General features: G+C 38.6%; 1 protein-coding gene across 1 annotated transcript in view; it reads left to right on the plus strand.

The window, feature by feature from the left end:
* The window catches only part of Nup155 (nucleoporin 155), a 59,934-nt gene extending 45,504 nt beyond the window's left edge, over positions 1-14,430 (plus strand). The window contains exons 29-35 of the mRNA XM_048428910.3: positions 2,640-2,769; positions 3,400-3,513; positions 4,928-5,048; positions 5,488-5,598; positions 8,670-8,806; positions 10,636-10,742; positions 11,763-14,430. Coding sequence (XP_048284867.2) covers positions 2,640-2,769; positions 3,400-3,513; positions 4,928-5,048; positions 5,488-5,598; positions 8,670-8,806; positions 10,636-10,742; positions 11,763-11,901 — 859 coding nt within the window. The 3' untranslated portion in view covers positions 11,902-14,430. The remainder of the gene's footprint in view (positions 1-2,639; positions 2,770-3,399; positions 3,514-4,927; positions 5,049-5,487; positions 5,599-8,669; positions 8,807-10,635; positions 10,743-11,762) is intronic.
* Positions 14,431-14,992: the final 562 nt, after the last annotated feature.

The raw sequence follows: 14,992 nt of genomic DNA on the forward strand, positions 1-14,992 counted from the left end.
CTTGCCTAACATATCTAAACCCCAGGGTCCATCTCCACCAACCACCACAAAATGGGAAGGTGGGAGAGAGAATTTAAATTCATTTTAGTTGCATATATTAAAGTTATGTGACTGCTGTATGTTTGTCATGTATCATGGTAGAAGTGCTTTTGGACTGCACCTTAATCCAGGCCTTCAGCATCTCATTTCAGGATTATTCTTAACTATTCTTTGGAAGTCTTCGATATGTCGCTGTCATACCAGTACCTAAAAATCAGTTTTATTTAATTGTATTTTTTCAGCAGAATTTAATAGTTCCATCTTTGAAAAATCATTTTACTCTTTTACTTTGGAATTCTTTTTCAAGAGCATCTGCTATCCATACCTCATGCGAGATAACCTGTCCATCCATTCCTCAGCTCTCAGCCTTTTTCTACAATAAGCATATTTTCCCAAAGATTTATCTCATTTTTAATGAGTGTGTGTGCACATATTTATTTCATTTTTAATGCATATGTGTGCATATTTATTTCATTTTTAATGTGAGAGATAGTGTGTGTGTGTGTGTGTGTGTGTGTGTGTGTGTGTGTGTGTGTGTGTGTGTGTGTGAAACTGAGACAGTGCATCTGTCTGGAGGTTATAGAGGCATCAGATCATCTAGAAGTGGAGTCATGGGCATTTGTGAGCCACCTGACACGGACGCTAGGAAGAAAAGTACACAATCTTACTGCTGAGCTATCTCTTTTGCTCCTTTTTACTTTTAAAATGTTTAGATTAAGCTGGGCACGGTGGTGCAAACCTTTAATCCCAGCACTCAGAAGGAACAGCCAAGCTGGCTCTGTGAGTTCAAGGCCAGCCTGGTCTACAAAGCAAGTTCCAGGACAGCTAGAGGTGTTAGACAAAGAAACTTTGTCTCAAAACAAACAAAAATGTTTAGTTTAATGGGTGTGGGGGTAGTGGTTACAGCAGGAGAAAAGAAAATCTCTTTACTAACAGGGCTCCTAAACGCACAGAGAACTTTATGTCAACTGCAAGGGGTGAGTACTGCACCTATGTCTGATGGCGTATCTCACCAGCCCCCTGCAGAAGATGTTTTTGTTACTGGTTGATCTGACAGGTTCCCAATAAGTGAATATGTTTGTTTCTTTATTGCGACTAGGTTTCATGCATCCACAGTTTCAACCTTTCAAATGATTTTAGGGTCTCAGTTGTTCATGGTTCTGGAGGTAGGGGTGGTATGTTAAAGTTTTCTTGGCCAGTGATATCAGTACTTTGTAAAGTTCTATTAAAGAAACATTGTTTCATCCTGGTAAAAAGAATGGAACCTTTCTCTGGCCCTGAGTTAAGTCACACAAGTCTGATCTGCTCCAAAGATGAACTATTATGGAGCTGGAACGATAGCTCAGTGGTTGAGAGCTCTTACTGCTCTTCAGGGGACCCAGGTTCAATTCCCAGCACCCATATGGCAGCTCACAACTACCTGTGTCTCCAGTTCCAAAATCTGACACTCTCAGAGAGACATAATGCAGGCAAACACTAATGCATGTGAAATAAAAACATATTTAAAAAAGATTAGCTGGGGCTGAGTGGTGGTGCACACACCTTTAATCCCAGCACTCAGGAGCCTGAGACAGGAGTATCTCTGTGACTTCTAGGCCATCCTGGTCTACAAGAGCTAGTTCCAGGGCAGCCAGGGCTGATACACACAGAAACCCTGTCTCGAAAAAAGAACAAAGTGAAACAAAAAAGATGAGCTGTTTTACACTATTATTTAACTGTAAGTGTCGTCCCTTAAGAGATCAGCCCGTTGTCCTGTCAGTCCTCTACCCACGAGTCTAGCCCACAGGAAAGTGAATTCACCTGAAGGTATGCTAGGGACAGGGAGGAATAATTAGTTATTCCTTAATGAGACGATCCACTTATCCTTGAAGAAGCCCCTGCTTTGGTATAGTCTGTTTTTCCAGAGCTTTGATTTTCCCAGATGCTCTGAACGTCATCACTCTTTTCTCTGGCTATATCCAGGCCACACAGATCCATTAGCCTCTGTCTCTGTCTACCCACCCCTCATGTGACTGCTTACGTAGAGTTGTTTCTCTTTTTTTCCTCTTCATCTTCCTCCTCCAGGCAGCTGCCAGGGTTACAGCTTACCTGCCCTGATAAAATGGTCTCCAGGTTTCTTTCTATTCTTCTTAAAATTCTTTTATTAATGAAACCAAAAATGTAAAATAAAAATAAAAAGAACCCTATTTTCCCCAGTAACATGCTTTCCAATGTGGTATACCCTAGTGATAACAAAAAACAATAGGATTTTAGGTTTTTTTACATAAACATCAATATTTGTTGTCTAAAATTATGAGCTTCTCATTAGAAAACTAAAGCATTGGGCAGACATGACAGTGCACAGCTGTAATTCCAGCACTGGGGTTGGAGACAGCGTGATTGGGGCCAGTCAGGGGCTGCATAGCGAGAACTTGTCTTTAAAAAAAAAAAAAAAAGAAAAAAATAATTAGATCTATTTAAAAAAAAAAGCACTAATAATTTTTTTATTTCAATTAGTTAATTATTGTGTTCTGGTCTTAAAATAGTATGTCTTACTTGATATATTTGAATCTTCAGATCTTAAGAAACAACATAGCTAAAATTATGGATTTCCCCCCCAGCACAGAAATTTCGCTTCAACAGCGACTAGAATACATTGCTCGAGCCATTCTTAGTGCTAAAAGTTCCACTGCCATTTCGTCAATAGCTGCAGATGGTGAATTCCTTCATGAACTAGAAGAGAAAATGGAAGTAAGTAATACAATACTTAGTCTGTGTCATGTAGAATAGTACCACAGTTACACCACTGTCTCCTCTTCCCCCATGAATTGGAGTTCTATAGTCCTTATTAATTCTAAATGCTTCTATTCATATATGTTTATTGTCATGTTTGGATATTAATCTTATGGTACCTGTGTTGGGACATAGAGGCATAATTTGGGAGATTTTCCCATAGCATATGTCTAGTTCTTGTTTTGTTTAACATTCCCCACTGTTCAGCAGCCATTGGATTGCATAGTGTGCATTGTTCATTCTGGGATGACCTAATGAGTAAATGAAAGGAGCAGATTGAACTGCTTGTCTATGATTGTCCATGACATGTCGGACTTCCCTTCTCCTTTCTGGAGTGAACTCATGTCACATGGCGTCCACAGTCTAGAAAGTTTTCTGCCTATGATGATTGAGTTATGGCAGTTACCTTGGACAGCTCATTTCCTGTGGCATTAGTTACATTGAGAGGGCAGTCTCTTGCAATTAAGTCTGTATTAGTACACTGTCTTCACTTTAGTAAACTTGAACTTTTAGATAAAGAATCATTTCTTCCAGTACCTGTTGAATATTATACAGATATTAATACATTGCATTTTCTGTTGAAACTAGGTCGCTAGGATCCAACTTCAGATCCAAGAGACACTACAAAGGCAGTACTCCCATCATTCCTCAGTGCAGGATGCGATTTCTCAGCTGGATTCTGAGCTGATGGACATCACTAAGGTAATAAAACACCAATGAGATTCCTGTAATCGTCACCTTGTTTTTAGAAATCCCTGTTGTTTTTTTTTTTTTGTGTCATTTTCTTCATGGGAAAGTAAGAAAGTTTCCTTTGGCAGCTTGTCACTGGCTGATAGGTCCCTGCTGCTGCACATGACTCTTTGTATGAATCCTGGAAAGGGTAGAGCTGCTCCTGCCAAGTCAGTCACCATGACATCCTTGTTAACCTCTTGTTAGAGCTCTGTTAAAGCCAGCAGGGTTTTCTGTTGTTGTGTTTGGTGGTTGTAGTTTTTGAGACAAGGTTGTAGATGGAAGTTTCTGTCCCACCTGGTCCCACAGCCATTCAGTCCCAAATAAATACACAGAGGCTTCTGTTAGGTTGACCTATTGCTCAGGCCTATTACTAACCAGCTCTTATAACTTAAATTAACCCATAATTCTTATCTGTGTTTAGCCACGTGACTATGTACTTTTTCTAGGTAAGGTATTCTCATCTTGCTTCCTCTGTATCTGGCTGGTGACTGCAGACTGAGCATTTCCTCTTCCCAGAATCCTCCTAGTCTGGCCGTCCTGCCTATACTTCCTGCCTGCTACCAGCCAATCAGTGTTTTATTAAACCAATACGAGTGACAAATGTTTACAGTGTACAAGAGCATTATCCCAAAGCACAAGGTCTCACTCTGGAACCCTGCTGGTTTTGAACTTGTGGTAGTCCTTCTGCCTCTGCCTCCCATGTGTTGGCATTACAGGCATGTGCCATCACACCCAGCTTATTTGTAGCCTTATTGTTTATTTTTGTTTAACTTTCCAAACTCTTCGGCCCTGCACTGTTCTTGCAGTTCCTTCTACTAGACATTTCTATGTATAGTCCAAGTCCTCTGTAACACCTTGAGGTGCATTGTTTTCATGGCTCTTAGCCTGATTTAGAGGACACTTATTCTAGGATTTTGATTGCGCAACATCCTCCTCCTAGCTAAGAAATAGCGCATGTGTCTGCTGAGACCTGTTTGAGGGTACTTATGGAGACCCTGTCTCAAAAGAAAAGTGCCAAAGCCGAAACTTTGAGCCCTAGTGCAACACTGAAATTGGAAAATTCCACACGTGACTTTTTATGATAAATCATCATCAAAACACCCAGTGTTATTAAAAATTTTGTGTAAAATTTCCCTTGGTCTATGAAACATGTGAATGTCACATCTAAACTTGAATCCTATTCCCAGTGTATCTCATGTGTATATGTACATATTTTAAAATATTTGTTCCAAAGAATTTTATATGATGGCTACTCAACTTGTATCATATTTTATGATATTTATATAAAATATTTGATTATTTGTAATCAAAATATATACTTCACTATTAATCTCTGAACACTGACCTATAGTTGAATGTATAATTTTGGGATTTCTTTCCACAGCTTTATGGAGAATTTGCTGACCCATTTAAACTTGCAGAGTGTAAACTTGCAATCATCCATTGCGCTGGTTATTCAGATCCCATATTGGTACATACACTTTGGCAGGATATCATAGAGAAAGGTGAGTGTCCCCATAGAGAAAGGAACGTTACCCCGTGTTTCTTAGTGATCCTGAAAAATAGAAACTGCTAGCCATAGCTAATATATCTAGGCTTTATGGAAATGTGCTGTATTTGCCAAATAGAAAGGATGTAGAGGAAATGTGTATACAGTGAAAAGGTGATCATACAGAGTGTGTCCCTGGTGAATATTTGGGAGCACACTCAGGGAAAGTCTGTATAGTACACTTGATATATACCACCTCATAATTACCTTAAACATGTCCCTCAAAATCCTGTAACTAGTACTATAGTGAGATACATATCAGACACTCACAGAAGCACAGAATCTGCTAATTACAATTGCAAGTATCAGTCCTGAAGTTGAAGGTATTAAGTATCCATTATGTAAACATTTCACATTAAAAACAATTGTGATTTTTATTGACATGTCTCTTCCAGAACTGAATGACAGTGTAACCTTGAGTTCATCAGATCGAATGCATGCTCTCAGCCTCAAGCTTGTCCTCCTTGGCAAAATTTATGCCGGCACACCTCGATTCTTTCCTCTAGGTAAGCCATAACCTTGCTATCTTACTTCCTGTAATGTTCCCCATTGGAAACCTCATTGCCTTTAAAGCAGATTATAGAGTTTCTTTTTGCCATTCAGAAAGAACCCCTGAAGAATAACAGAACTTGATAGTTGACTGTAAAATTTTTTATGAACAGCTTTCTAAGTTTTTATATCAACTTAGGAATTAGGCTGACTGATAAATGATGTAGTTTAAGTGATTATACTGATGGGAAAACTGATTATAAATGGCTTATAATTTTATGTATTGGTAATTTGAGATTCAGCTGTTTGGTATTACATTAAAGGAGTGTGTATGTAGAGTGAGAGAGAGAGAGAGAGCGAGCGAGAGACGGACTCACTCTCATCACCTCACACTTTCTCAGTTCCTCTTTTCCTTCCTCACTTCTTCCCTCTTCCCTTTTTTTCTGTGTGTAGTGCTTGGATTTGAACCCATGTTCTTGGACATCCTTAGCAGATTTTTGTGCCTGTGAACTATGTTGGGCCAGCACATGGGTTTTTTTTTTAAATCGGTTCTAAGTACCGATTTAAGGTAGACTGGCTTTAAATATGGGATTCTTTTACCTTACCTTCTTGTGTTCTGAGATCACAGGCATGTATTAGCATGCCTGGCTTTTCTTTTTTTTTAAAGAACAAAAAGACTAAAATTTTAATTATCAGAACTTAATTCTTGACCATATATGTTGAGTGTAATTGTTGTGAGCCAATTGCTAACTCAAATTTTCTTTTTGTTATGAAAACAGCTATTAAGTAGGATACTAAATATTTATTACATTATTTTTAAAATTTGAGAAATAGAAAAATATTCATAATCACACATTAAATCACCTATTTAAGTCTATTTTAGCCTTTCCCGGGGTTTAGCCCAGGGCCTTGTACATGTTGAGCAAGCAATACTGAATGATACACCATTGCTAAATCATTTGCTGGTTTTGAAATGAACGTTCAGACTTGTAGACCATCTCATAGACTAAGATATCTTTGTTGTCAGAGACACTTCAGCTGTATTGTGTCCATGCCTCTTCGATGATAGGAAAATAAGGAAACTGACTGCTAGGCGTGCCTGCTGCTCTTCCATGGGGCGTTTGATGCCCAGCATCCACATAGCAGTTCACAAATTCCAGTTACAGGGAACCGAAGCCCTCGTCTGGTTCCATGGGTTTCTAGACAAACACAGTACACATAAATTCATGCATAACGTACATGCAGATAAAATAAAAAAATCCATTTATGTGGTATTTGGATTTTTGAAAAGCATGTGAAAACAGTTAAGTTTGGGACCATTTGGCGGTCTTTTGGCTTTGGTGTAGATTTTTAATTATGTTAACCCTTAGCTGTGACTGTCAGAGTAGCACAGGTTTGGTGACTGAATAAGCCACACAGAGTTCAGACAGTCCAAAGTTCAGTCCCAGCGCTCGTGAGGCGAGACGGGCAGCCCTCTGGGTTACATAGTGAGATCCTGACTTTCAAAGGAAAAGGAAGAAATGTTAACATTTGCTATAAGTCTTTAAATAGTAAATTCCAGTCTTGCATGGTGGCATATACCTTTAGCCCTAGCACTCAGTAGGCATAGGCAGATTTATCTGTGAGTTCAATTGCTGTTTTTTGTTGTTGTTGTTGTTGTTGTTTTCTTTTGTTTTTTGTTTTGTGATACCTCTGTCTATGGACATTTAATATTGGTTGTTTTCAATATCATAATTAACAAATGTAGTTAGAGATTATTTATAATAAGATAGTAATGACTTTTAAGAATGAATACATATTGAGCCAGGTGTTTTGGCACTTGCCTATAATCCCAGCAATTGGGAGGATGGGACAGAAGTACCAAGCATTTAACTAAGTAAGCACATGGATTAAAAACCTTTTGCCGGGCAGTGGTGGCACACACCTTTAATCCCAGGCCTCAGGAGGCAGAGGCAGATGGATCTCTGTGACTAATAGGCCAGCCTGGTCTACAGAGCAAGTTCTAGGGCAGGCTCCAAGCTATACAAAGAAACCCTGTCTGAAAAGAAAAGGAAAAAAACCATAATATTTTCAAGTTGGGGTGTAGTAATCGTCTGACAGGTTGTAGGTACACACATGTCTTATAGAGGTGTGGCAGTTATTGAGTCCTATCCAGTAGTGGAATTATTATCCACCTTCTTTTGGATTTCATAATTTTTTCCCAGTATCCTTAAAAGGATGCAATGTAGTGATTTTAACACAAACTTGTGTATGTGTAACATGACCTAGTCTATTTTAGAGATTTTCATCATCCCCAAAGCAGCCCCATACTCAATAGCTAACACTTCCTAGTCTTTCCTCCCCTTCAACCCTAGGCAACTACAAGTTTACTTTCTGTCTCCAGTTTGCATGTATATATCTTACTTTCATTTATTTGTTTGAGGTTATTTGGTTTTTTTTCCCCCCCTGGGAATTATACCCAAGTCCTTCTACAAACAAGAAGCGTGTTTGTTGTTTTTTGTTTAGAGGTAGAGAGTAGGTGCTTATGCACATTGATAAACGTGAATATGGAGATCAGGAAAGTTAGCTAAGCATGACTTAGCTTTGTTTGTTTGGAAATTGGAGAGGTCCTAGTAAGCTAAGCTGGTTAGTCAGCAAGCTCCAGGAGTCCACCTGTCTCTGGCTCTCCACTGCTGGGATTACAAGCCTATATCACCACATTTGCCTTTTTTTATGCTATCAAATTTAGTTTTGATGCTTTAAAGGCAACTATTTTCCCAAATGGCATAGCTCCTAGCCCCAAGATGTGTTTGGAATTCTTTTTCAGATAGCTACTAGAAGGTACTCATTTAATAAGAAAACAGTTGAGCAGTTTGCTGATTCAGGGTTAAAGTTCCATATTTCTGGGGCTAGGTGCTGGGTTAGCAGTAAGAGCCCTTGCTGCTCTTATAGAGGACCTGAGTACAGTTCCCAGCACCCACATGTCTGTAACGGCAGCTCTAGGAGATGTGATGCCTTCTGCCTATGCTGACACTAGGCGTGCACACGGTGCTCATATGTACATGCAGGCAAAACACTCATCCAAATTTCTGACTTTTTTCCTTTTCAGATTTTATTGTGCAGTTCTTGGAGCAACAAGTTTGTACTTTAAACTGGGATGTTGGCTTTGTGATACAAACCATGAATGAAATTGGAGTGCCTTTACCTAGACTGCTGGAAGTTTACGATCAGCTCTTCAAGTCACGGGTAAGAGAATCAGAACAAGCTTCCCTGAGTTTCCCGAGATACAGAGTGGGGTATTTTGATTCTATATTTATAGGTATCTTATCATTTAGGCTACATGTTTACAGTGGAGATTGGCTTCAACTGTGCAAGTAAAATAAACTTGGGACTCTTAATCGAGGGTTGCCTTGCTTTGGAATACTTATTTGTAATATTGATAAACATAGTTAACTGGGCAGTGGTGGCACAGACCTGTAATCCCAGCACTTGGGAGATAGAGGCAAGTGGATCTCTGAGTTTGAGGCCAGCCTGGTCTACAGAGCAAGTTCTAGGTCAGCCAGAGCTGTTACACAGAGGAACACTGTCTGAAAAAAACAAACAAACAAAACCATAATTATACGTATTTACTCGTGTATTAATAGATAAACCAAAGTATGGAATTATTTCTGGGGATTGAATCCTAGGGCCTTGCACATGATTGACAAGTGTTCTGTTCTACCATGAAACCGTAATCCCCAGCCTACTTGTTTTAAGCAAGCAAAATCGACAGCACATTTATTCATGTAACCTCATTTTGTAAAAATCTTTTGAGGGAATAGATTGATCTTAACCTAGAAGTAAAGTGTTTCTAGCCCAAGTTTGATCTGCAGAACCTATATAAAAAAGTGCCATGGTGTATATTTGTATTCCCAGTCCTGGGGAGACAGACACAGGTGTGTCCTGGGGCCTTCGAGTTAAGGTGGACTCCTGCTGACAACAGCATCCTAGGCTGTCCTTTTCTCTGGCCTCCATGTGTTTCCCCACCTCATCCCACCCTGCCCCATATGTATTTAGTGTGTGTGTGTGTGTGTGTGTGAGAGAGAGAGAGAGAGAGAGAGAGAGAGAGAGAGAGAGAGAGAGAGAGCGAGAGCGCACAATAGTAGCATCTTTCAGTGTTTTTTGGTTTCCTGAGACAAGGTTTTACCATATACTCTAGGCTGGCCTTAAACTTAGGATCTTCCTCCCTTAGCTCTCTCAGTGCATAATGTGACACCAGGTGATGTGTTCTCCAAGGCTCTTCTAAGAACTCAGCTGAGTCTCCTGTAGGCCATAATGAAAATAGTACGTCTCCACCTTACAAGAAGACAAGGATAGAGCACCAAGCAGTCTGCTCTAGTTGGATGGGTAATAGCAGTTTACGGTTTTGTAACTGCTGGTTTCTTTTACTCTAGGATCAGACTGCATAAATTCAAAAGAAAATGGGTCACAGCCCATAGAAATACCGGTTTTTGTTTAATTTCACATTACATGTTCCAATGATAAATCATTCCTAAAAATATCAGAATATGGTCTTTTATTATTTTTGTTTGTCTGTTCCTTTCTTTTGTTTTCTTGAGGCAGGCATTACTGTGTAGTGCTGGCCCTCTTAGAGCTCGCCCTGTAGGTCAGGCTGGCCTCGAACTCACAGACATCTGCCTGTCTGTGGCTACAGAGGACTGGGATTAAGGACATGTGCCACCAAATTCAGCTTCTAATGCTTTTTAAAGGAATTTTGCTTCGATTCCAAAGACTTTCGTTAATCAACGTAAATAATTAGGCAACACACACACACATATGTGATGAGTTATAAGACAAACTATGGGGGCTGGAGAGATGGCTCAGCGGTTAAGAGCACTGACTGCTCTTCCAGAGGGACCCAGGTTCAATTCCCAGCACCCACATGGCAGCTCACAACTGTCTGAAGATCCAGTTGCAGGGGATCTGACACCTTCACACCGATGCACATAAAATAAAAGTTAAATAAACCACAAAAATATAAAAAAAAAAAAGACAAACTATGTCTATGTATACATACATATTTTTTCACTTCATAGGATCCATTCTGGAGCAGAGTGAGAAGGCCACTGCACCTTTTGGATTGTATCCGTGTGTTACTGACAAGATATGTTGAGAATCCTAGCCAAGTTTTAAATTGTGAGAGGTAACTATGAATTAAATATTGTCTTATCGAAAAATTGTGTCTCTCGTAAGTACCTGGGTAACAAGTTGGGGGTGGGGGTGGAGTGCTCTGAGAGCAGTGGTTCTCCCCTTCCTGCTGCTGCGACCCTTCATACAGTTCCTCACCATGTGCTGGCCCCAACCATCAGTCATTTTCTTGGCTACTTCGTAAGTGTAATTTTGCTATTGTTGTGAATTGCAATGTAAATAACTGATATGCCACCCCAAAAAGGTCATTGCTCACAGGTTGAGAACCACTCTCTAGAGATGACAAAGAAATGTTAGAGAATTTCTTAGGTGCATTAGCTATAACTATTTGAATGATAACCTAACCATTAGCATTCATGAAGATCAGAAAATTTTCAACCGTGGTCCTCAATTTTCTAAAGTGAAAATAATTTACAAACTACTCTATGTTCCTCATTATGACCTAGGATCAAGAGTTTCCTATTATGTCTTTGTGGTATGATTTCAAGGAAAGATCTTTTTAAAAGCTGAAAATTTTTAAATAATTTTAAATAATATTAATAAAAATTAAATAAAAAGTTAAATAATACTAATACCTCCTCAACTAGTCATCAAATTGAAAATGGTGATTATAAAGGGGAACTCCACCTGAGTTCCCCCCTTTTCCTGCTACTTACCATTTATTCTGTTATCTAATTCTTGCTTTTCAATGGGACTATAAGAAAGTTAATCAGAACTTGTCTGAAACAGCCCTTGAGGAAAATGGGTGAGTATAGGTGGTCGAGGGTCTGAGTCAAGGGCTCAGTGGTTAAGGCACTTTGTGCTTTTGTGGAAGTCCTGAGTACAAGTTCCAGCAACCTAGCAGCTCACAACCACTTATAACAATATTGCAGTGTTTCTGGTGTCCTCTTCCAGCCTCCCATGGTACACATCTGCAGATGCCGGCAAAGCTCTCATATGTACCAAACTAAATGAATAAAATCACTATTTAAAAAAAAAATAGTAAATGTATGACCTGATGTCTTTCCCTTTACAGGAGAAGATTTACAAATCTCTGCCTGGATGCAGTTTGTGGTTACCTGGTTGAACTCCAGTCAATGAGTTCTTCAGTAGCAGTACAAACCATCACTGGAAGTTTTAAATCTCTTCAAGCAAAGTTGGAACGACTTCACTAATTACTGTAGTATATTTTCTTTCTTCCATTTTGGTCTGTAAAATAAAAGCTCAGCTGGGTCCAGAAATCAGGTGTTGTATATCTAAGAATTTTGGTAGAAATTTGTTTTTAATAACTGATTATTAGCTACTACAAATAGTACATTTGCCAGATGAATTTCTTTTTTATGACTAGTTTTTTTGTCGTTGTTTTGTCTTGTTTTTGTTTAGTTGGGTCCAGGTATATATATAGTTTAGTGACAGAATGTTTGTATAGTATGTAAAGTGTTTTGGATTCAGTTCCCAGCACCACATACAAACACATCAATTTGCAAAAAATACTGAAATAAGATTATATATGATTCTGACACACAAAGATAATGTTCTTATTTTAAATTTTACTACTGGCAACAATTTTGAATTTATATTATTTGTTTCCAGTTTTATCCAGTATCAGAACTTCTAGGCTATGCCAGGTATGGTGGCACTTGGGAAGACAATGGCAGGCAGATTTCTGGAACTCACACCAAGTTCCAGGCTAGCTAAGGCTACATAATAAAGCCTTGTCTCAAAACAAACAAACAAAAAAATCAAAACACCTTATAGACTGAATTGGTCCCATAGCATTGGATTCTGTAATGGTCCCTAAATATGCATTTTATAAAGTTAATTTTTAGAAAATTTTCTGAACCACTAATTGTATCCATTACAACCCTTTAGGTTCTCTCTTCTTTCTCTTCCATTCTTCATAAATATGTACATTAGATTTTTTATGTATACATTTTTTATATGTGTATATATGTGTGCTGAATATGTATGTATTTGTATACTGAATTGTTTGAGCATGTTTGATAAATTTGTAACACTGTTGTATTTAAAACCTATATGATCAGCCAGCTGTGGTGGTGCATGCCTTTAATCACAGCTCTTGAGAGGCAAAGGCAGAGGGAACCCTTGAGTTAAGGGCTAGCCTGGTCTACATATTGAGTTACAGGTCAGCCACAGTTGTACATTGATTATTGTTTCCTGAGAACCCTAACTCTCAAATTGTATATGCTTCAAGTCAGCAACAGCAGCAACATCCTGGAATTTGTTACAAATTATATTCCTAGGTCTTCTATCAGATCTACTTTGACATAAATGCCTATCATTGTGTTTTTGGCCCTTCATGTCATGTCGAAAACGACTGTAGATCTTACTGTTTTCTGTAGCTTATATTGTTATTACTATTATTATTATTATATTAAGTTTCCTCTCTGATTTGATTTTTTCAACCCCTTTCTTACCAATGACTACAACACAAGTTTTACCCAAGACATAGTGGATAAACATAAATTGCTACTAATCTAGTTTTTAACTTTTTTAAATAGTGCCGGGTTGAAGGCCAGGTGGTGGTGGCATACACCTGTAATGCCAGCACTTGGGAGGCAAGCGAATCTCAGTAAGTTCAAAGCCAGTAAGTTGAGTAAGTTCCGGATTAGTTAGGACTGTTAACACAGAGAAACAGTCTCTCAAAAAAAAAAAAAAAAAAAAAAAAAGAAGAAGAAAGAAAGAAAACAGAATATTGCTGTGTTGAATCCAGGGTCTAAGTAGTGCTGTGCCACAGAAACCATGCCCTCCAATCCTGAATTATCTTTAACATGTTAGAATTGCTAAACTAAGTGTTCCAAAGTATTTATTATCAATAACAAAAAGAAAGAGTAAGAATGACTAAGCTCACAAGGCGAGAAAAAAGGAAAACAACTCCTATCCACTCTCTTAGGTTTATTTTATTGTGTATTTAGGTTTTTTGTTTGTTTTAACAAAGTCTCACATAGCCTTGGCCAGTGGCAAACTCTGACCGCCTAGAGTCATCTAGGCTCTAGTGATCTTGAATTTCTGATCCTCCAACCTCCACGACCTGAGTGCTAAGACTATACACATGCTTCATCATGTTCATTTTTTGTGGTGCTGGGCAGTGAACTCAGGGTTCCTTACATGCTGGGGAGGAACTTTATCAGCCAAGTTACATTCCTAGCTCCCAAACCCCCTTGTTGGCAGGGTCTCACTATGTAACCCAGGCTGGCTGCAGACATACCCTGATCCTCCTGCCTCAATCTTCCAAGCACTGGGAATCCAAGCATGTGCCACCATATCCAGCTTCCATTTGATTTATGCAGTTGGACTGTTAACTTCTGTTTGCTGTCACTATTGTAAATTGTCACTTTTTTGTATTACAAAAAAGGTTTGTAATACATATCTTGGATATACTTCTAAAACTACGTTTATGTTTTCCTAGATTGTAGGTTTCCTTGTCCACATTTTTTTCTTTAGCATTCAACTTTCCTTTCACTTACAGTCTTTGAATGTGTATTTCATAAAAGATCACTACCTCATATTTTTCAGCTTTTATTTTCTTAAGTTTAACTTCTTTGGGCTATAAAATGACTGCATTGGATGTATTGATGGCTTTAGCATTTAAAATTCTGTCGTGCTTGTTTTAAATGAAGATCTTGTTTAAATGCTTTAATGTGAATCCATTTCTGCTAGAAATACATGCCGCATAATCTCCAGTTATGTTTTAAGTGTAGTTACATATTAACACATTAATGTATGTGTTACTCATCTGGGCAAGGCGGTGCTTGCATAATCACCACACTCACGAGTCTTAGGTGGAAGGATTCAAGTTCAAGGCCTGTTTTGCCTCAATGGTGAAATCTGAACACTGTGCCCTTTATTTTTATAGTACATTTTGAGGCCCTTTCACAATAGCCCCAAATAGCATAAAATATCTTGGAGTAACTCTAACCAGACAAGTGGAAGAGCTTTATGACAAAAACTTTAAATATTTGAAGAAAGAAATTGAAGAAGACACCAGGAAATGAAAGATCTTCCATGCTATTAGGTAGCTAGAATTGACATAGTAAAAATGGCGACCTTACCAAAAGCAATTTACAGAATCAGTGTAATGCCTATCAAAATTCCAGCAAAAATTTTCACTGACGTCAAAAGCACCATACTGAACTTCCTATGGATAAGCAAAAAACCCAGGATAGCCAATACATCCTGTACAATAAAAAAAAACTTCTGGAGGCATCACAATCCCTGACTTCATAATCACAAACTCTACTACAG

The sequence above is a fragment of the Myodes glareolus genome, chromosome 15, assembly GCF_982192425.1.
Source record: "Myodes glareolus chromosome 15, mMyoGla1.1, whole genome shotgun sequence".
Lineage (NCBI taxonomy): Eukaryota > Metazoa > Chordata > Mammalia > Rodentia > Cricetidae > Myodes > Myodes glareolus.